Source organism: Caretta caretta, chromosome 24 (genome assembly GCF_965140235.1).
Source record: "Caretta caretta isolate rCarCar2 chromosome 24, rCarCar1.hap1, whole genome shotgun sequence".
Taxonomy (NCBI): Eukaryota; Metazoa; Chordata; order Testudines; family Cheloniidae; genus Caretta; species Caretta caretta.
Genome location: NC_134229.1, coordinates 17,038,117 through 17,058,209, shown reverse-complemented (window position 1 = coordinate 17,058,209; position 20,093 = coordinate 17,038,117). Strand labels below are relative to the sequence as shown.

Here is a 20,093-nt window from a genome sequence, read left to right as displayed (position 1 = left end):
GCCAGGAAGAATAATGAAGCCACAAGACGAACAACCCCCCCTCGCTGTCCGGCAGGGCTGTCCCTCAGCAGATCCCTGAGCATGCCACGAGCTTCTAACGGCATGATCAGGGCAGGCAGGACAGGGCTATTATCCTCACAGTACATCAGGGGAAACCGAGGCACAGAGTGGCAAAGTGACTTGCCCAAGATCACCCTGGAAGTCAGTGGCAGAGCTGGGAGTACACCCAGGCGCCCACAAGTACTAACCAGCCCAGCAAGAGAACCAGCTATGGGAGAGAGGCCAGAGTCCTGGCTCCCAGCCCCGCTCCCCACTCTAACCACTAGACCCCACTCCTCTCCCACAGCCAGAGAGAGAACCCAGGAGTCCTGGCTTCCAGCCCCACCTACTCTAACTGCTAGACCCCACTCCCCTCCCAAAGCCAGGGAGGGAACCCAGGAGTCCGGACCCCCTTTCAAAACATAAGAAAGACGGGAATAAATCACCAGACATGATGCTTTGGGGACGGATTCTTTAATGTTTGTACAAAAAACGTTTGCGGGGCCCCAAGGGATGGGGCAGGGATGTGGGGGGGGGGGTCACAGCCGGAGCAGTAGAAGTTGGGGGAGGAGGCGCTGCCTGGTTGAGAGAGAGAGAGAGAGAGAGAGAGAGAGAGAGACACACACACACACACAGCGCAGGGCTCAGCCCCTCCAGCAGGGGGCAGCAGGGACACACACCCCTGCTCTGGGGTGCTGGGGGACTCTTCCCCACAACACTGCAGGCTCCACCTGGCCCCGGCGGCTCCCGGCGCCGTCCCCAGGGGGCAGCTCAGGCCCCGTGCTCAGATGGAGTTGGATTCCTGGGCCAACAACGTTACCCCACCTGAGGGAAAGATTTGAAAAATGAGCTTACGGCAGCAATGGGACTGACGGGATCAGCATCCACTAGAAACCAGCTGCCCCACCCCAGCGCTGGCTGCATCAGCACCGGGTGAGCTGTCCTTGTGTGGCGTTATGTGCGGCTGTTCCCCAGCTGCCCCGCCCCAGAGGTGGCTGCATCTCAGTGCCGGGCAAGCTGTCGCCAAGCAGCATTGTGTGTGGCTGTTCTCCAGCTGTCCAGGAACAAGCTGCATAGTACGGGTGCCAAGAGCCATTTACATAAATTCTGTATATGATGGAAACCACCATTAGTTCCAGCACCCCTGCAGCTGCCCCTCCCCAGAGGTGGCTGCATCTCAGCGCCAGGTGAGCCGTCCCTGTGCGACGTTGTCTGCAGCCGTTCCCCAGCTGCCCCGCCCCAGAGGTGGCTGCATCTCACCGCTGGGTGAGCCATCCTCGTGTGTAAACCAGCCTCACCCCAGAGGTGGCTGCATTTTGAATTTCCCTTCCGGCACGCTCACCGGTCAGCAGGAAGAGGGGGATGGAGGCCCAGCCGAGGCCCCAGGACCAGCCAAAGGAGACATGGAGCCAAGTGACCTTCATGACTTCAGCAAACTCGCTGGTGAACACGGTCAGTGCAATCAGGATGCAGAAACCTAGGGCCAAAGGGAACAAAGCACAGACGCCCCTTAGCACCCCCCAGGCAAGTCCCAGGGCCCCTGCCCCATCCCACCACCAGGGAGGGCTGCCAGAGCCCAGAGCAGGGTCTCTGCAGGGGGAGGGGGGAGGTACCCGCGCTGAAGCTGCCCATGGCAGAGACCACGAAGGGGGACACGGTGTCAAAGCTGGAGCCTCTGAGCAAGGCGAGGAGGGAGAAGGCTGAGAGCAGCCCCGCAAGCAGGCCCAGCATCAGGAACATCTTGGTGGCCTCGATGTAATCTGAGGAATCAGAGAGACCGGGGGTAAATGGAGAATAACCCTGCAGTAAACTAAAATAGAACCCAGGAGTCCTACCCGTGCTGTTCTAACCACTAGACCCCACTCCCCTCCCAGAGCCAGAACCCAGGAGTCCTGGCTTTCAGCCCCTCCCCCCCCCGCTCTAACCAGTAGACCCCATGCCCCTCCCCGAGCTGGGGAGAGAATCCAGGACCCCTGGCTCCCAGCCCCCCCCCACACTAACCACTAGACCCCATGTCCCTCCCCAAGCCAGGGATAGAACCCAGGAGTCCTGGCTCCCCACCCCCCTGGAGCTGGCTGGGGGCAGCGGTGGGTTGCCGGTGCCGGCTGCCCTCACCTGGTAGTTTCGAAGGCATGCCGCACACTGAATTCACACAGATCTTCCAGAGCCCCGAGTGGACAAAGACGCCGTTTCGTCTTGCCTCCAGCCAGTGGTCGGAGCTCAGGGCCACCACCAGGAGCAGGAGGCTGAGCAGGGCCAGGGCTGTGCTGGGGACCTGGAGTGGCAGCATTGTGGGGGCAGCGCGGGGGGCCGGGGAGCATCTGGGGCGGGGAGAGTCAGACGGAAATCCCAGCCCAGAGCGGGATAGACAGACAGATCTGGGGGTGGTGGGTGGAGGGGTGGAGGGCTTGGGGGGTGGCCCTTACCCAGACACCAGCCTCTCTGGGTCATCAACTGCCATGGAACCTTCCCCCCGGGACCCCAGCGCGGAGCCTGGGGAGACCCCAGCCCAGCCCAGGGGGCGGATGGAGGGAGGGAGTGGGGAGGGCGGGGTGGGTGTGTTTGGGGGTGGCTGGACAGGGCTGTGGGGCCAGATGGACCCTTGGGTTCCCTGTGCATGCCGGGCTGTCCAGGGGACTCTGCTGAAATCATAGAATACCAGGGCTGGAAGGGACCTCCGCAGGGATCTAGTTCAACCCCCTGCTCAAAGCAGGACCAATCCCCAATTTTTCCCCCAGATCCCTAAATGGCCCCCTCAAGGACTGAACTCACAACCCTGGGTTTAGCAGGCCAATGCTCAAACCACTGAGCTATCCCTGCCACTGTGCCCTGGGTTGCCCAAGGTGGCTGTGATGAAGTGGGACTGTTCTTAATGTTTCCTCTGAATAGTGTGGGAGTGCCTCAGTTTCCCCTAGGCAGTTCTTAAGTGTCTAGGGGGTGGGATAAGGGTGTATGATCATTGCAGACCCCTACAGGGCAGGTGGGTGCGGGGGTCTGGACACAGACAATGGCTGACACCCTTTTTCCTGGCCACTGATGGCCTGGGCCCTTCCCCCCCCCCCCCCCCCCCCCCCCCCCCCGCAAGGTGAGAGCTAAAGGGTTGGAGAACAAAGGAATCAGGTTTCAGAGTAACAGCCGTGTTTATCTGTATTCGCAAAAAGAAAAGGAGGACTTTGTGGCACCTTAGAGACTAACCAATTTATTTGACCATAAGCTTTCGTGAGTTACAGCTCACTTCATCAGATGCATAAAGTGGAAAGTACAGTGAGAAGATTTTATATATACATGAAAAAATATTCATTGTAAGGAGAGCGATCACTTAAGATGAGCTATTACCAGCAGGAGAGTGGGGTGGGGGGAGAGAAAACCTTTTTTTTCAGGTGACCTCCTGGCCCGGGAAAGGGACAAAGCCCAGAGGAGGGGGGGCTGGAGGGAGTTTGAGTTGAAGGCTGGCTGGGACATGGAGTGAAGTGCAGACGTGGTTGTCTGGCTCATGGCCCCCAAAATGGACCCAGCTGAGGGGTCCCGTTCTCTGCACCTACAAGCTCTGTTTTAGACCATGTTCCTGTCGTCTAATAAACCTCTGTTTTACTGGCTGGCTGAGAGTCATGTCTGACTGCAGAGTTGGGGGGAAGGACCCTCTGGCTTCCCCAGGACCCCGCCTGGGCGGACTCGCTGTGGGAAGCGCCCGGAGGGGCAGAGGATGCTGAATGCTCCAAGGTCAGACCCAGGAAGGTGGAGCCGGGTGAGCTGTGTGTCCTGCAGACAGGCTGCTCCCCGAGAGGAGACTCCCCCAGAGTCCTGCCTGGCTTTGTGGGGAGCCGTCCAGAGCATCGCCCGGGGACGCCGTGACAGCGGCCCACACGGGGAAGGCCAAGGGCAGGGCAGGCTGCGAAAAGGGGGAGCAGATTTTCCCCAAACCAGTGGTTACTGTGGTCGTTAGATTCACCAGCCAGCCCCACGCTGTGCTCCTGACCCCCCACCCCACCGGTTACGGAGAAGCCGCTCCACAGCGAATCGAGCCATCCCTTCAACAAAACGCTCGGAAGCCTTTGCCCCCCGACTCCAAGGTCCGCACACCGTTCCTGCCCCGTCTCCAGGCAGGGCACATGATCCGATCGCCTTCAGCCTCTCGGGCTCGACAGGAACGGTCAATCTTTGCAAGACACTTTCTTTAAACTTTCCATAATTGAAAGCGTCGCCGAATGCCCCGCAGTCAGCCGAGAATACTGGCGGGGAACGGGCAGCTTCTCCCCGCCGGCCGTCGATGAATGTCCCCGAGTCTTTCCAACAGGGACAGAAATTCCTCAGTGTCTTCGCTGGCCCTTAAATCGGACACGCCTGTTCTGAGCTTGGCCCTTGAGAGGAGAAGACCTTCCAGGCGGTGGCAGATCTTTCTCCTCTGCTCTCCGGGGGGGCCTCCCAGCCCAGCCCCAACCCTGCTTAGCAAGAGAGCCCAGCGAGAGACAGAACCCAGGAGTCCTGGCTCCCCGCCCCGTTCTGACCACTAGACCCCACTCTCGTCCCAGAGCCAGGGAGAGAACCAGGAGTCTTGGCTCCCCGCCTCCCCAGCGCTAACCACTAGACCCCACTCCCCTGCTCTGCTCAGTCATTTCCCCTCCCTCTTTCCCACCAGCACCTCCCCATGCAACGACCTGGGACCCACTGAGAGGAGCAAATCGCGGAGCCGTGAGTCCAGGAGCGGGAGGGTGTGGGTGCAAGGAGCCAGCCAGATGCCCCCTTCCACCAAGCTCTGCATTGAAATCATCCTCGCACTGCTCTACCAGGGTAAGAGAACAATAGCAGAGACAGCTGGGCTGGCAGGACTCCCCTAGAGCGGGGGATAGAACCCAGGAGTCCTGGCTCCCAGCCCCCCCCCAACCCACTAGACTCCACTCCACTCCCCTCCCAGAGCGGGGGATAGAACCCAGGAGTCCTGGTCCCAGTCCCCCCTCCTCTAACCCACTAGACTCCACTCCACTCCCCTCCCAGAGCGGGGGAGAAAACCCAGGAGTCCTGCTTCCCTCCAGCCCCGTCCCGCAGCTGTAACCCACTAGACCCCACTCCCCTCCCAGGGCGGGTGATAGAACCCAGGAGTCCTGGTCCCAGCCCCCCATCCTCTAACCCTCTAGAGCCCACTCCCCTCCCAGTCTCCGAGGGGGAATAAGTCACCAGACAGGAGGCTCTGAGAACAGGCCCTTTAATCTCCAAGGAACAAGTGGGTCTATCAGCGGCTATGGGGAAAGGAAGGGAACAGAAAGGGGGGGACTCTGTCGTGGGGGGGAATCACGGGTCTGTGGGAACCCGCAGGGACGCACACGCGCGCACACAGGGCGGCCGGGGGAATTGGCCCGGCGAGGCTGCAGGCTCCGTCCGGCCCCCGGCTCAGTCCCCCGGGGGGCAGCGCGGGCCCCACACTCAGCGGGATGAGGATCCTTGGGAACAATGTGTCACCACACCTGGGAGGAGAGGAGAAAACCAGACTCAGGGCAGTGATGGGAGCCACGGGGACGTCTCAGAGCCGGGTGAGCCAGCCCCATGCTGCGTCGCTGTGCGGCTGCTACCCCGCGGCCCCACCCCAGAGGTGGCTGCATCTCAGTGCTGGGTGAGGGGTCCCCGTATAAACGGTCCCCGCGGCCCCACCCCAGAGGCGGCTGCATCTCAGTGCTGGGTGAGGGGTCCCCGTATAAACGGTCCCTGCGGCCCCACGCCAGAGGTGGCTGGATCTCAGTGCTGGGTGTGGGGTCCCCGTATAAACGGTCCCCGCGGCCCCACCCCAGAGGCGGCTGCATCTCAGTGCTGGGTGAGGGGTCCCCGTATAAACGGTCCCCACGGCCCCACCCCAGAGGTGGCTGCATTTCAATACCCCTCCCCACACACACTCGGCTGCACTCACTGGCTAGGAGGGAGAGTGGGCAGGCGGCCCAGCCGACGTAGAAGGACCAGCCGAAGCTGACCTGAGGCGAGGTGATCATTATGGTCTTCGTGCTCTGGGATGTGAACATGGCCATGGCGACGGTGGCACAGAGACCTGGGGCCAAAGGGAACAGCGCGGAGTCAGCCGGTCGCCGCGGCCGGAGCGAGGTCGGGTCCGGAGAGGCTGGCGACGGAGCGTCGGGGCGTGTGGGTGTGAACCCCGCGGGGGCAGCTCCGGCCACTCGGTCACATTGGGCGTTACGTGACCAGAGGAAGGGGGAGAAACCGGGTTTTCTCCCCGGAGGGCGGAAAGGCAGCGACCTCCCGGCCTCCGACACGCTCAAACAAGGCTGCGCCGATTCCGGAGTGACCGGGGCGGCCGCCGGCGGGGAAGGAGCGCGGGGCGTCGAAGCATGAGGTGGGGACGATCGGCACCACGCAAGGGGGTCAGCCGAGAGTCCAAGGGGGCCGAAGTCCCCAGGCACTGGATCTAGCTGAGAAACCTGGTGAGGCAAAGATCTGGGGCGGCAAAGGAAACCAGCCCCTTGGTCATCCGCGGCCGGTCAGGACGGAGAGAAAGCCCACCGCGGCTAGGGTGACCAGACAGCAAGTGTGAAAAATGAGGACGGGGGTGGGGGGTAATAGGAGCCTATGTAAGAAAAAGACCCCCAAATTGGGACTGTCCCTATAAAATCGGGACATCTGGTCACCCTAGCAGCGGCCGGGGAGAGGCAGCTGGCTAAGAAATCTCCCGGGCCCCAAGTGCGTAGCATAAATCTTAGCCACGAGGATGCGAATTTGCCTTTGTACCCGGGCCCCAGAACAGGCTTCAAACCTCCCACCAGCAAGGAGGACCCAAGGCTGCGGGGACCAGGACGTGGGGCTGTGGGCAGGCTGCTGGGGGTGACCCCGGGTGGCACGGCCCAGGGATGCTCAGGGGACACAGCCTTGCCCGCTGGCTGGGGGGGCCCGGGCTGTGAGCAGAACATCTTAAGGCACCCGGGGTAATAGGGCAGGGGGAAACACTCCCCTCTCTGGTCTGGGGAGAGCCCCCAATGTGACAGCCAGGTCCCTGGTGTGGGAGGGACCACGTATCCGAAGGAGTCGCTGGGGGAAGGGGGCCCCGAGGGGGTGCTACCGGCGCTGAAGCTGCCCACGGCGGAGACCAGGGTCAGGGACACGGAGCCGAGGTGGGAGCAGAAGAACGAGGCGAGGAGAGCCAAGCAGGAGAGCAACCCGGCGATCACGGCCAGGATCAGGCAAGCCCTGCTGGCATTAATGAGATCTGAGGAGACAAGAGAGACCAGGGCTGAAATGGAGACTAACATGGCCACCAACTACCACAGAACCCAGGAGTCCCGGCTCCCAGCCACCCCCACCCCTGCTCTAACCCATAGACCCCACTCCCCTCCCAGACCTGGGGCTACAACCCGGGAGTCCTGGCTCCCAGCCACCCCCACCCCTGCTCTAACCCATAGACCCCACTCCCCTCCCAGACCTGGGGCTACAACCCGGGAGTCCTGGCTCCCAGCCACCCCCACCCCTGCTCTAACCCATAGACCCCACTCCCCTCCCAGACCTGGGGCTACAACCCGGGAGTCCTGGCTCCCAGCCACCCCCACCCCTGCTCTAACCCATAGACCCCACTCCCCTCCCAGACCTGGGGCTACAACCCGGGAGTCCTGGCTCCCAGCCACCCCCACCCCTGCTCTAACCCATAGACCCCACTCCCCTCCCAGACCTGGGGCTACAACCCGGGAGTCCTGGAGGTGGCTGGTGGGAGCTGCGGGATCCCTGGCAGAGCCGGGCTGCCCTAACCTGGTACATTCAAAGGTATCAGACACCCCAGATTCATGCAGAGCTTCCACAGGCCCGAATGCATCACGACCTGGTTTTCCTTTAACAGCAGCCAGTGGTCAGAGCCCAGAGCCACCAGCAGCAACAAGAGGCTGAGCAGGGCCAGGGTGGGGCTGGCGACTTGGAGATGCAGCATCGTGGGGTGGGGGCCCGGGGGCAGGCTGGGATCTGGGGAGCACCTGCAGGAGGGGCAGGGAGGGACGAGAGTTAGATGGAAACCCCAGCCTAGACCAGCTGATCTGAGCCAAGCCCTCGGTTGTCTGGATGGGTGGATGGATGGAGGCGGGTAGATGGGGGGAGGGATAGGGGGGTGCATGGAGGGGTGGGGATGGGGGGAGGGATATAGGGGAATGGGGGGATGGAGGGGTGTGTATGGAGGACAGGTATTGGGAGATGGAGGGATGGCTATGGGGATGGATGGATGGATGGAGGTGTGTATGGGGGGAGGGATATGGGTGGATGGAGGGGTGAATATGGGGGGAGGGATATGGGGGGTTGGAGGAGATGGAGGGGTGTGTATGGGGGAGGGATATGGGGGGACGGGGATGGGGGGATGGAGGGGTGGGTGTGGGGAAGGAAGGATGGATGGAGGTGTGTGGCGGGGGGTATGGGGGGAAGGGAGGGGGGACAGAGGGATGGATTGATGGGTGCAGGAACAGATGGATGGGGCGTGGGGACGATAGAGGGATGGAAGGGAGTGGATGGAGGGGAGGGGAAGGGGGAGGGATATGGGGGGATGGAGGGGTATCTATGGGGGTGGGGTATGGGGGGATGGGGATGGGGGGTGGTGTGGGGAGGGATGGATGGATGGATGGAGGTGTGTGTATGGGGGGATGGAGGGGTGTCTATGGGGGAGGGATATGGGGGGACGGGGATGGAGGGGTGGGTGTGGGGAGGGATGGATGGATGGATGGAGGTCTGTGAATGGGGTATGGAGGGAATGGGGGGGATGAAGGGGGGCAGAGGGATGGATTGATGGGTGCAGGAACAGATGGGTGGGGCATGGGAGGGACATTGGGATGGAGGTGGGTGGACGGAGGGGTGGGGATGGGGGGATATGGGGGATGGAGGGGTGCATATGGGGGAGGGATACTGGGGATGGGGTGGGTGGAGGAGTGGGGATGGGCCGATGGGTGCAGGAACAGACGAGTGGGGCGTGGGGGGGGGCAGAGGGATGGAGGGGGTGGATGGAGGGAGGGATCCATGTGTGGGCACAGGGGTCGGTGGAGGTGGGGATGGAAGGACGGGAGGTGGGATGAGGACGGACAGAGGGGAAGGGGGAGGGGTTGGTGGGGGTACGGAGGGCTGGGGAATGGGGAGAGGAGGGGTGGGGAGGTGGGATGAGGACAGACAGAGGGGATGGGGGAGGGGTTGGTGGGGGGACGGAGGGCTGGGGAATGGGGAGAGGAGGGGTGGGGAGGTGGGATGAGGACGGACGAAGACGAAGGGATGGGGGGATGGGGGGATGGGGACGGACGAAGATGGGGGGATGGGGGAATGGGTAAGGCGGGATGGAGGGATGGGGACGGACGAAGATGGGGGGATGGGGGGAATGGGGGGATGGGTAAGGCGGGATGGAGGGAGGGGGACGGACGAAGATGGGGGGATGGGGGGATGGGTAAGGCGGGATGGAGGGATGGGGACGGACGAAGATGGGGGGATGGGTAAGGCGGGATGGAGGGATGGGGACGGACGAAGATGGGGGGATGGGGGGAATGGGGGGATGGGTAAGGCGGGATGGAGGGATGGGGACGGACGAAGATGGGGGGATGGGGGGAATGGGGGGATGGGTAAGGCGGGTTGGAGGGATGGGGACGGACGAAGATGGGGGGATGGGGGGATGGGTAAGGCGGGATGGAGGGATGGGGACGGACGAAGATGGGGGGATGGGGGGAATGGGGGGATGGGTAAGGCAGGATGGAGGGATGGGGACGGACGAAGATGGGGGGATGGGGGGATGGGTAAGGCGGGATGGGGGGATGGGGACGGACGAAGATGGGGGGAATGGGGGGATGGGGGGATGGGTAAGGCGGGATGGAGGGATGGGGACGGACGAAGATGGGGGGATGGGGGGATGGGTAAGGCGGGATGGGGGGATGGGGACGGACGAAGATGGGGGGAATGGGGGGATGGGGGGGTGGCCCTTATCCCGACACCAGCCTCTCTGCGTTGCCAACTGCCATGGAACCTTCCCCCCCCGCCCCCCCCCGGGACCCCAGCCCAGCCCCCGCCGGGGCAGCTCCCAGGCTGGCTGGGGGCGGCTGGGCCTGCGGATGGAGCGAGGCGAGGCCGTGTTTGGGGCTGGGGGCTGTCGAGGCGGATTCCCCACTCCGGCACTTCGGGTGCAGGAAGTGGGGGCCCCGCAAGGACTTTAAACGCTAAGAGTGGCCACCCCCCAGGCTGGCATTAAACCCCCGGGGTTGCAGCTTCTCTCTGACCTTGGCTCGCTGAACGCTGCCAGCGCCCAAAAGCAAGAAACCCCCCTTGGTCCCAGGAAGGCGCCCTGGGGAATCCCTCCCCGTGGGGCGCCCTCGAGCCCTTTCACCCCCCTCCGGGGAAGAGCTGAGACAGAAAACAAAGGCGATGAGCAGGGGCTATCAGCCAATTAATCAACATGGGCCCAAACCTCTTGGCTGCCAAAATCCAACTCCTGTTCTTATAAAAAGCTCCATGTTACGGGTTCGAGAAGAGGCACCTGAGAACTCGGGCGCCTGCTAGATCTGAAAAGAGCAGCTAGGAGGGTCCCGCGCCACGAAGCGCTCTCTCGAGGGCCCGCTTCAAGGTGGCGAGCAAGGCAGAAGCCCCCGGGGTGAGCGCAGGGGAGGCCCCGGGCCGTCCCGAACTCAGAGGGCCAACCCTCATGGCGTCTCCCTGGACGGTCCCCGGCCGGCCGACCGGCGTCGCGGGGGGTTCACACGAGCGGCTTCTGGGTATGATCCTGAGGAGCTTCTCAGACCCGGCCCCGGGCTTCTCGCAGGATCGCGCTGCCCTGGCCCCTCTCCCGGCAGATCGACACAGTCAGACAATGTGGGGGGGTCTTTGGTCAATTTTTAAAAGCTTGAACCTTCCCGTGGGCTGTCTTGGCCAGGTGCCCACTCCCTTTCCTTTACCTGGGGGACTTTTGAAGCCTTTACAGGGAGAGCAAGTGGAGAACAGCTACTAAGAGGGATTTTATAGCTAGGGGCTGGCTGGGTGTCCATCAAAGGGAGCTCCCCCCCCGCCCCCATTTATCACAGGGTGTCTGGGGACGGACGGATGGACGGGGTCAGGACTGCGTTCCCCAGACAGCCAGGGCTGCGCTGGGGACTCTGCTTAATTTAACCTTCTCAATCCCAGCCCCCCCCCCCCCCGGCACAGGGCATCCCCTCCCCCCATCTCTGCATCAGGTCCCCCCTCGAAGGGTTAATGCCGCTCCAAACAAGTATCAGCTTCAGGGCTACCCCCACCCCCCAGGGTGCCTCTTGTACCCCACACTGGAGGTGGGGTCCCGTCCCCCGACCCCCGCATGACCTTCCCCTCCTGGGTGAGACCCCTGCTCCCCCCCTTCTCTGCTTCCCGGGGGGTCTCCCATCCAAGCACCAGCCAGCCGCACCCATGCTTAGCAAAGAGCCAACGGGAGGATGGAACCCAGGAGTCCTGGCTCCCAGACCCAACCCCCTTGCTGTAACCACTAGACCCTACTGCCCTCCCAGAGCCAGGGAGAGAACCCAGGAGTCCTGATTCCCTCCAGCCCCCTCCCCCAGCTCTAATCCACTGGAACCAACTCCCCTCCCAAAGCTGGGGATAGAACCCAGGAGTCCTGGCCGTCTTCAATACACATCCGTCTCCGAGGGGGAATAAATCACCAGACAGGAGGCTCTGAGAACAGGCCCTTTAATCTCCATGGAACAAGTGGGTCTAGCAGCAGTTGTGGGGAAAGGAAGGGAACAGAAAGGGGAGCTTGTGGGGAGGGGGGAAATCATGGGTCTGTGGGATCCCAGGGTAACACACACACACACACACCGCCCCCTGCTCGGGGGTGTTGGGGCAATCAGTCCCAGGATCCCGCAGGCTCGGTCCGGCTCCTATGGGGCAGTGCGGGCCCCACACTCGGCTCTAGGAGACTCTCAGGATACGAAGCGTCACCACACCTGAGGGGAGAGAAGAGAAATAGGCTCAGAGCAGCAATGGGAGCATCATCTACTGGTACACAGCCCCCCACCCCAGAGGTGGCTGCATCTCAGCGCTGGGCGAGGGGTCCCTGTATCACCAGCCCCTGCGCCCCACCCCAGAGGCAGCTGCCTTTCGACACTCCTCTATGTTGCACTCACCGGTGATGAGGAAGAGGAGGAAGGAGGCCCAGCCAAGGCCGAAGGACCAGCCGAAGGTGACTTGGCCCGGGGCGACATTCACGGCCCCAGCGAACTCCCCTGTGTACACGGCCAGCGCGATCATGGCACAGAGCCCTGGGGCAAAGGGAACAGGACGGACACCCCTTAGGGCGGCCCACGCACAGTCCCAGCCCCTACCCCGTCCCACCACCGGGGGGAGCTGCCAGAGCCCAGGGCAGGGTCCCTGGATGGGGGGCTCCCCAGGGCTGGCTGGGGGTGGTGGTGCATGGTTTGGGGGGCTGGGAGTAGCTGGGGGCAGGAGGCCCCCAGGGGGCGGTACCTGCGCTGAAGCTGCCCACAGCAGAGATCAGGGTCAGAGACATGGAGCCGAGGTGGGAGCGGAAGAACGAAGCGAGGAGGGCGAAGAAGGAGAGAAACCCGGCGATCATGGCCAGGAACAGGAAAGCCCTGGTGGATTCAATGTACCCTGAGGAGCCAAGAGAGACCAGAGGCTAAATGGAGAATAACCCTGCAGCAGACTAAAATAGAACCCAGGCGTCCTGGCTCCCAACCCTCTCTGCTCTAGCCTCTCAACCCCGCTCCCCTCCCAGAGCCAGAACCCAGGCGTCCTGGCTCCCAACCTCCCCTGCTGTAACCACTCGACCCCGCTCCCCTCTCAGGGCTAGAACCCAGGCATCCTGGCCCCCAGCAGCAGTAGGGTTTGCTGGCGGAGCCGGGCTGCCCCCACCTGGCACTGAAGCAAACGTCCAACACCCCGAATTCACGCAGACTTTCCACAGCCCCGAGTAGGATGTGACGAGGTGGCCATCGGCCACCAGCCAGCGGTCGGAGCCCAGGGCGGCCAGCAGCAGCAGGAGGCTGAGCAGGGCCAGGGCGGTGCTGGGGATCCGGAGCGACGCCATCGCGGGGGGAGCTCGGGGCCACGGAAGGCAGGATCCGGGGTGCACCTGGGGGCGGGGAATGAATCAGAGGCAAATCCTGGCCCAGAGCAGCTGGGCTGAGCCAGAGCCCTGGGGCCTGGACCTCAGGCACCTCCCGAGCTGGGGGGGGGGGGCTGGAGGGATGTGGGGGGATCGGGGGTGGATGGAGGGCAGAGGGATGGGTGTGAGGAGGGACGGGGAAGGGTGGGGGTGGATGGAGGGGTTGGGGAGGTGGGGAGGTTGGCGAGGTGGGGGGTGAGGACGGATGGAGGGGAAGTGCGAGGGATGGGTGTGGGGATGGAGGGGTGGGAGGATGGGTAAGGCGGGACGTTGGGGAGGTGGGGGTGGAGGGATGGAGACGGACGAAGATGGGGGGATGGATGAAGATGGGGGGATGGGGGGGATGGGGGTGGCCCTTACCCCGACACCAGCCTCTCTGCGTTGCCAACTGCCATGGAACCTTCCCCCCCCCGGCCTGGGGTGACCCCGGCCCAGCCCCCGGCGGGGCAGCTCCCGGGACGGGTGGAGGATTGGGGGGATGGAGGGAGTGAGGGGAGGGAGGGATGGATGAGTTTATATGGGGCTGAATGGAGGGAGGGGTGTAGGGGTGTGTAGAGGGGTGGATGGAGGGAGGGAGGGAGGGAGGTGTAGAGGGAAGGATGGATGGAAGGAGGTGTAGGGGGATGGAGGGAGGGGCGTGTAGAGGGAGGGATGGAGGGAGGTATAGGGGGAGGGAGGGAGGGAGGGATGGATGAAGGGAGGAATGGATGGATGGAGGGGTGTGTAGAGGGAGGGATGGAGGGAGGTGTAGGGGGAGGGAGGGAGGGAAGGATGGAGGGAGGGATGGATGGATGGAGGGGTTTGTAGAGGGAGGGATGGAAGGAGGTGTAGGGGGATGGAGGGAGGGGTGGAGGGGCGTGTAGAAGGAGGGATGGAGGGAGGCGTAGGGGGATGGAGGGAGGGATGGATGGATGGAGGGGTTTGTAGAGGGAGGGATGGAAGGAGGTGTAGGGGGATGGAGGGAGGGGTGGAGGGGCGTGTAGAAGGAGGGATGGAGGGAGGCGTAGGGGGATGGAGGGAGGGATGGATGGATGGAGGGGTTTGTAGAGGGAGGGATGGAAGGAGGTGTAGGGGGATGGAGGGAGGGATGGAGGGGCGTGTAGAAGGAGGGATGGAGGGAGGCGTAGGGGGATGGAGGGAGGGATGGAAGGAGGTGTGTAGAGGGAGGGATGGAGGGAGGTGTAGGGGGAGGGAGGGAGGGAAGGATGGAGGGAGGGATGGATGGATGGAGGGGTTTGTAGAGGGAGGGATGGAAGGAGGTGTAGGGGGATGGAGGGAGGGATGGAGGGGCGTGTAGAAGGAGGGATGGAGGGAGGCGTAGGGGGATGGAGGGAGGGATGGATGGATGGAGGGGTTTGTAGAGGGAGGGATGGAAGGAGGTGTAGGGGGATGGAGGGAGGGATGGAGGGGCGTGTAGAGGGAGGGATGGAGGGAGGCGTAGGGGGATGGAGGGAGCTGTAGGGGGACAGATGGATGGAGGGATGGACGGAGGGAGGGAGGAGTGGGTAGAACGAGGGAGGGGGCCGTGTCCGGGCCTGCAGGGACAGCACCGCGGCGGCCCAGGCCCAGGGTGGCAGAGAAGCCGAGGAGAAGCGCCAGAGCGGGGGTCCGGCCGCAGGAGAGGGCTGCCCACAGCGCTAGCCATGCCAAGGCCAGGCCCACGCCGCCCTCCAGACAGCCGCCCCCCGGGAAAGGCTCGTACCCCACGGGGCAGGACCTGCCCTCCAGCCATCGGCCCCACAGCTCGGCCGGTCCCTCAGCCTCTGGCCCGCCCCGGGGCCGATGGCTCATCTCCAGGGCGGGGGGCGGACACACGACCTCCCACCCCGCCCCCCAGTCTGGATTTACGAGGGGGTGCGGCCCAGAGTGGGGGTGGGGAGGGACCATCAGCATGGGCCAGGGCGGCCGGGTTTCTATTAGCCTCTCCCCCAGGCCCCGCCAGATCCCCCCCGACACCTGTTCTCTGCGCCGCCCCCTCCCTTGAAGGGTTAACCCCTCCCAGGCCCAGACAGTGCCTCTTCTTCTGGGGTGGCGCCACGTGGGGGTAGGAGGAGGAAAGGTCCCATTGCATCCCCCCGCCCCGCACATCTCCACCCAATGGGTCTGCCCCACTGGCAGACCCAATTCCACAGCCCCTGAGCCAGCCAGTCCCCCACCCTGGGGCCGGATTAGAGCCGGTGCCTCTTACAGGGGAAAGGCCCCATGTCCCATTCCCCACCCCCTCTTGAGATTTGCATGTAATTTAACTATAATAATCACCCTGCAGCAGTGAGTTCCCTGGGTTAACACTGATACGACACCCCCCCACACATGAGATAAATCCACTAATCCCTTGTAGCAGGCAGTCCTGCAGGCTAACCCTACTAATATCAAGATGCAGGGAGTCCCACGGGTTAACCCCACTACTTCCCAGGGGCAGGGAGGAATGCAGGTTAGCCCTATTAGTACCTAATGGTAGGAAGTCCCACAGGTTAACTCTATTAATAGCCAGTGACAGGGAGTTCCAGGGGTTAACCCTGCTAACACCCAGTAGCAGGCGGTCCTGCAGGCTTACCCCGCTAAGACCTAGTGGCAGGGAGTCCCACTGGTTAGCCCACTAATACCCAGTGGCAAGGAGTCCCGCAGGTTAACCTCAGTATTATAATATAATCAAACCACTGTGGACACATTGAAAGTACAAAAATAGAGACGTATATTTTGAAAATCTTACAGTAAAATCCACCACTGGTTTGGGGCAAAGCAGCCGGGGTGGATCTCAGAATTAGAAAAGAACAGTGGGGTGAAATATAGCCTTTCAAAGCTCTATAACCGTGATTTGCAGGGCTTAACTAATATCCAGTGGCAGGGAGTCCCAGGGGTTAATAATATTAAACCCAGCAGTAAAATTGCACCCAGTGGCAGATGTGATCAGTTCCTTCACAATCAACAGGGTTTCAAGTCACCCCCTTTCACCCTGCCCCTATGGGGTCTTTGAACCTTTCAAGACCCTGAGATTCTCCCCTTCCAGGATTTTAGGGGGATTTTTTTAACCCCTAGGAAATCGGAGAAGGTAGAAAAATCCCCTCTTCTTAACCTTGCACGATCCTACATGCATTTCACTCCGCTCCAGCCCCTAGGGGGTTAATGGGACTTGGCACAGGGACCAGGTGATACAGGGGGCATCATCCCATTGGATGACTTATGTCATCAAGGGGTACCAAATCTGATTGGGCATCTCTGGGGACGGGGGGGCATGTGGACATCAGCGTATGCCTGGGGAAGCTGGCATGTGGCCCGGGACTGGTGGGCGCGTGGGGGTCTTTTACAGGTACACGTGGTGACTAAACCATCCCTGGCAGGGGCAGATGGCTACAGGCAGGGATGGGTGGTTTGGTCAGTTTTCCAGCAATCCCGCGTCTAGCACCAGTTCACTCTAGCTAAATCCCACCGCTCACACCAGTTTTCCCCTCTCTATATCACACCTCTAGCATCATGTTGCTCTCAGTGATTCAACTTACTACCTCAGTCCCCGACATGGGTTGGCTCTAGGCGTATCCCACTGCCCCCACCAGGTCGTCACCAGCCGTCCCACCACTCACCCCCACGGATCTAGCTATTATTACTCCTAGCTATACAAGCACTTGTTTAAATAGAAGAGATATTTAGAAGCATTTGCGGCCCGTCCGCTCCCACTCTAGGGTTAGACATTGGAGTAGATCTGCTCAGACAGCAAATGCGGCTGCCAAGCGCCAACGTTCCCGTAATGTCCGGCTCCTCCTGCTGCTAAATTCTCATAGTCTTCCACTCTCTCCATGGCCTCGTAGTCATCAATGCCCGGCTCCTGAGGATGCAAAGAGGAAGGATTGACTCACACAGAGGTCGCCGAGATGCAGCCACCTCTGGGGCGGGGCAGCTGGGGAACAGCCGCACACAACGCTGCATGGGGACGGCTTGCCAGGCGCCAAGATGCAGCCACCTCTGGGGCGGGACAGCTGGGGAACAGCTGCACACAACGCCGCATGGGGACGGCTCGCCCGGCACCGAGACGCAGCCAAGGGCAGTTAACAAAGACTAATGTATCTACGGCGACAGAATGGATTTTAGGGACGCCAATGTAATTAACTATCTGGGAATCTGGCCAGGATGCCAGGGGCCACATCCCGCCCTCCTTGGTCTCACACACAGCGGAGAGGTCTGGTTACTCGGCACTCGGGCGCACTGACCAATGCCTCATTGCTAATCACTGCAGCACGGCACCCCCTCGTGCTGCACTGGGGCATTGGGGCCAGCCCTGATTGCCAAGGGAGAGCCCCCACCCTGCAGGTCTCCCATCCTGGGAAGAACCAGGCCCCTCCCAGCTTAGCTGGCGGGGGGAGCGTGTGACCCTGGCCTTTCCCACCTCTCCCCCGGCCTTTGCCTTGCTGTATAGGTTGAACTGCTCCTCTTTCTTCGCCTTGCTCGGCTTCCCCGCCTTGAGGGACTGCCTCTGCTCCCCGTTGCCTTCGTTGTCGAAGATCGAGGGACCCTCTTCTTCGTCTTTCCTGCAGGAGAGAGCAGGCTTTAGCTTGGTTCCCGCAGCCCTGGAGCTGCTGACGAGCCCACCCTGCAGCAGCCAGTCCCAGGGATTAACACAACTAATCCCCAGTGGCAGGGAGTCCCATGGGTTAAACCGTCCAATATTTAGTGACTGGGATTCCTCTGGGTTAACCCTGACAATATCTAGTGGCAGGGAGTCCCACAGGTTAGCTCTGCAAATATCCAGTGGCAAGGGAGCCCTGTGGGTTAACCATGCTAATCCCCAGTGACAGGGAGTCCCATGGGTTAACCCTGCAACTATCCAGTTGCAGGGAGTCCCACGGGTTAATTATTTCTTAGAGAAGCCTCATACCAAGGAGACCAGCCAGGTTCTGTCCAAACCCCTCCTACTTGCCTGCTTTTCATAGGTGTCTCCCTTTGTCCTAATGAACCCACCCCCCTCAATCCTCCTGGTCCAGTTCTCTGGGCCTCTCTGTATCTGTCCTCCGCTCATGCCCCTTCCTCTTCTGTGCCTGCAGCCATGCCCCCTGGTGTTGAGTGGGGCCTGCTGACCTTGCAGCTCCTTTGTGGCTAAGCCACCAGACCTCCAAGCTCGTGGCCTGGTGCCCTCACCTGGATCTGGCTACCTTGTGGACCACGATCGCCAGCACCGAGAGGAGCAGAACGCCGCCAATCACTCCACTGGAGACCATGAGCAGCAAATTATCGTCCCCTGCAGAGAGACCGGCAGACACAGCTGGTGTGAGCAGTGGGATTAATGGTGTCAAGCAGTGCGTAAAGGGGGGGCAGCATCTATATATGGGTAATTACAGTAACAGCATGCCCATGCATGGGTGGGAGGGTGCTATCGTCCCCCGCTCCTGAGCTAAATTAGGCAGGCAGCTTGTACTCATCGTGCGTATATATAAGCAAATATGGGAAGGGTGCATTACCTGATCAGCGGTTCCTAGGTTACTCTGGCCCGGGGGTAAATTAGAGGGGTGGCTTATATTTGGGTGTGAGTATATACAGTAGCCCCATACCCACACTCAGTCTATATTCAATAAACGGCAGATTTATACGAGGGACAACCCGTGTAAAAGGGTAATTATGGTAATACCAGACCTGGATGTGTACGTGAGTAATTACAGCAGCAGACCACCCTATGCCCAGCCCCCCGAGCTACCAAGACATGGGGCAGATACTTGGGTCAGGGTGTATACGTGAGTAATTAAGGTAACAGAGAGCCCCAAGCCCAGCCCCCCCCAAAGCTACCCCAGACATGCGGCTCGGGTTGCCAACTGTCTAATCACACAAACCCAAACCCCCTTGCCCTGCCCCCTGCCCCGCCCCTTCGTGAGGCCCCGCCCCTGCCCTGCCCCTTCTCCGAGGCCCCGCCTTGCTCACTCCATCCCCCCGCCCACCGTCGCTTGCTCTCCCCAACCCTCACTCACTTTTGGGGGGCTGGGGCAGGGGGTTGGGATGTGGGCTCTGGGCTGGGGCCGAGGGGTTCGGAGCGTGGGAGGGGGCTCTGGGCTGAGCTTTGGGAAGGGGTTGGGCTGCAGGAAGGGGTGCAGGGTGCAAGCTCTGGGAGGGAATTTGGGTGCAGGAGGGGGTTTAGGGCTGGGGCAGGGGACTGGGGTGCGGGACAGGGTGAGGGATGTGGGCTGGGGGGGGGAGTTTGGAGGGAGGAGGGGGCTCCAGGTTGGAGGAGGGGGTTGGGGTGCAGGGTGCAGGCTCTGGGAGGGAGTTTGGGTGCGGGAGGGGGCTCAGGACTGGGGCAGGAGGTTGGGGTGCGGGAGGGGGTGAGGGGTGTAGGAGGGGGCTCAGGGCTGGGGAAGGGGTCCAGGTGCAGGAGGGGGGTGAGGGCTCGACCGGGAGGCGCTTACCCCGGGTGGCACCCAGACAGTGATGCACCGGGGCTAAGGCAGGGCTGGCTCCACGCCGCTTCCTGGAAGTGGCCGGCACGTCCCAGCAGCCCCTGGGGGGCAGGTGGGGGGCTCCCTGCGCTTCCTGTGCTCGCAAGCACTGCCCCCGCAGCTCCCATTGGCCCCAGTTCCCGGCCAATGGGAGCTGTGTAGTCGGCGCTTGGGGAGGGAGCAGTGCACAGAGACACCCCCCCGCCAGGAGCTGCAGGGGCGTGTGGGCCACCACTGGGAGCGGCGTGGGGCCAGGGCCGGCAAGGAGCCTGCCTTAGCCCTGCTGCACCGCCGGACTTTTAGTGCCTAAACTCTCCCGGTTTGGCTGCAGCAGCCTCCGGGAGATGGAGCCCGATTCCGGGAGACGCCCGGCCAAAGCGGGACGGTTGGCAATAACAAGGTTCCCTCTCGTTTTCCCCACCCGCGTGCAGAGTGAATGTTGTGACGTGCACCAATATGGAGGAGACGTGCGACACGACCCTGTGTGCCCCGTCACCTCCTTATCGGGGCCAAAGTCATCTGGCGGGGGTGGGGCTGAGGGGTTCGGCGTGTGGGAG

The 20,093-nt window shown here is 62.2% G+C and overlaps 3 protein-coding genes across 3 annotated transcripts; all 3 read right to left on the bottom strand.

Annotated features, from left to right (window-relative positions):
* Positions 1-823: 823 nt before the first annotated feature.
* On the bottom strand, positions 824-2,329 carry LOC125625686 (protein NKG7-like). Its single transcript, XM_048828036.2, has 4 exons — positions 2,155-2,329; positions 1,653-1,799; positions 1,382-1,516; positions 824-864 (listed from the first exon to the last, which is right to left on the bottom strand). Exons 1-4 carry the CDS (start codon positions 2,327-2,329, stop codon positions 824-826), a joined length of 498 nt encoding a protein of 165 aa, XP_048683993.2.
* A 3,128-nt stretch (positions 2,330-5,457) lies between these two features.
* LOC125626096 (protein NKG7-like) lies at positions 5,458-7,948 on the bottom strand. The gene is made up of 4 exons (XM_048828780.1): positions 7,774-7,948; positions 7,094-7,240; positions 5,936-6,070; positions 5,458-5,498 (listed from the first exon to the last, which is right to left on the bottom strand). The coding sequence occupies exons 1-4, from the start codon at positions 7,946-7,948 to the stop codon at positions 5,458-5,460; spliced, it is 498 nt and encodes a 165-aa protein (XP_048684737.1).
* A 3,930-nt stretch (positions 7,949-11,878) lies between these two features.
* Positions 11,879-13,045, bottom strand: LOC125626226 (protein NKG7-like). Its single transcript, XM_048828974.2, has 4 exons — positions 12,871-13,045; positions 12,463-12,609; positions 12,123-12,257; positions 11,879-11,942 (listed from the first exon to the last, which is right to left on the bottom strand). Exons 1-4 carry the CDS (start codon positions 13,043-13,045, stop codon positions 11,908-11,910), a joined length of 492 nt encoding a protein of 163 aa, XP_048684931.1. The 3' UTR covers positions 11,879-11,907.
* Positions 13,046-20,093: the final 7,048 nt, after the last annotated feature.

What these genes read in the sequence shown, in the direction of transcription:
- LOC125626096 (XM_048828780.1), bottom strand. Translation starts at nt 7,948, where the DNA reads ATGCTGCATCTCCAAGTCGCCAGCCCCACCCTGGCCCTGCTCAGCCTC. An exon ending in CGTGGGCAGCTTCAGCGCCG is followed by an intron (nt 6,071 to 7,093) that starts GTAGCACCCCCT and finishes CTTTGGCCCCAG; the next exon opens with GTCTCTGTGCCACCGTCGCC. An exon ending in CCCACTCTCCCTCCTAGCCA is followed by an intron (nt 5,499 to 5,935) that starts GTGAGTGCAGCC and finishes CTCTCCTCCCAG; the next exon opens with GTGTGGTGACACATTGTTCC.
- LOC125626226 (XM_048828974.2), bottom strand. Translation starts at nt 13,045, where the DNA reads ATGGCGTCGCTCCGGATCCCCAGCACCGCCCTGGCCCTGCTCAGCCTC. An exon ending in TGTGGGCAGCTTCAGCGCAG is followed by an intron (nt 12,258 to 12,462) that starts GTACCGCCCCCT and finishes CCTTTGCCCCAG; the next exon opens with GGCTCTGTGCCATGATCGCG. An exon ending in CCTCCTCTTCCTCATCACCG is followed by an intron (nt 11,943 to 12,122) that starts GTGAGTGCAACA and finishes CTCTCCCCTCAG; the next exon opens with GTGTGGTGACGCTTCGTATC.
- LOC125625686 (XM_048828036.2), bottom strand. Translation starts at nt 2,329, where the DNA reads ATGCTGCCACTCCAGGTCCCCAGCACAGCCCTGGCCCTGCTCAGCCTC. An exon ending in CATGCCTTCGAAACTACCAG is followed by an intron (nt 1,800 to 2,154) that starts GTGAGGGCAGCC and finishes CTGATTCCTCAG; the next exon opens with ATTACATCGAGGCCACCAAG. An exon ending in CCCCCTCTTCCTGCTGACCG is followed by an intron (nt 865 to 1,381) that starts GTGAGCGTGCCG and finishes TCTTTCCCTCAG; the next exon opens with GTGGGGTAACGTTGTTGGCC.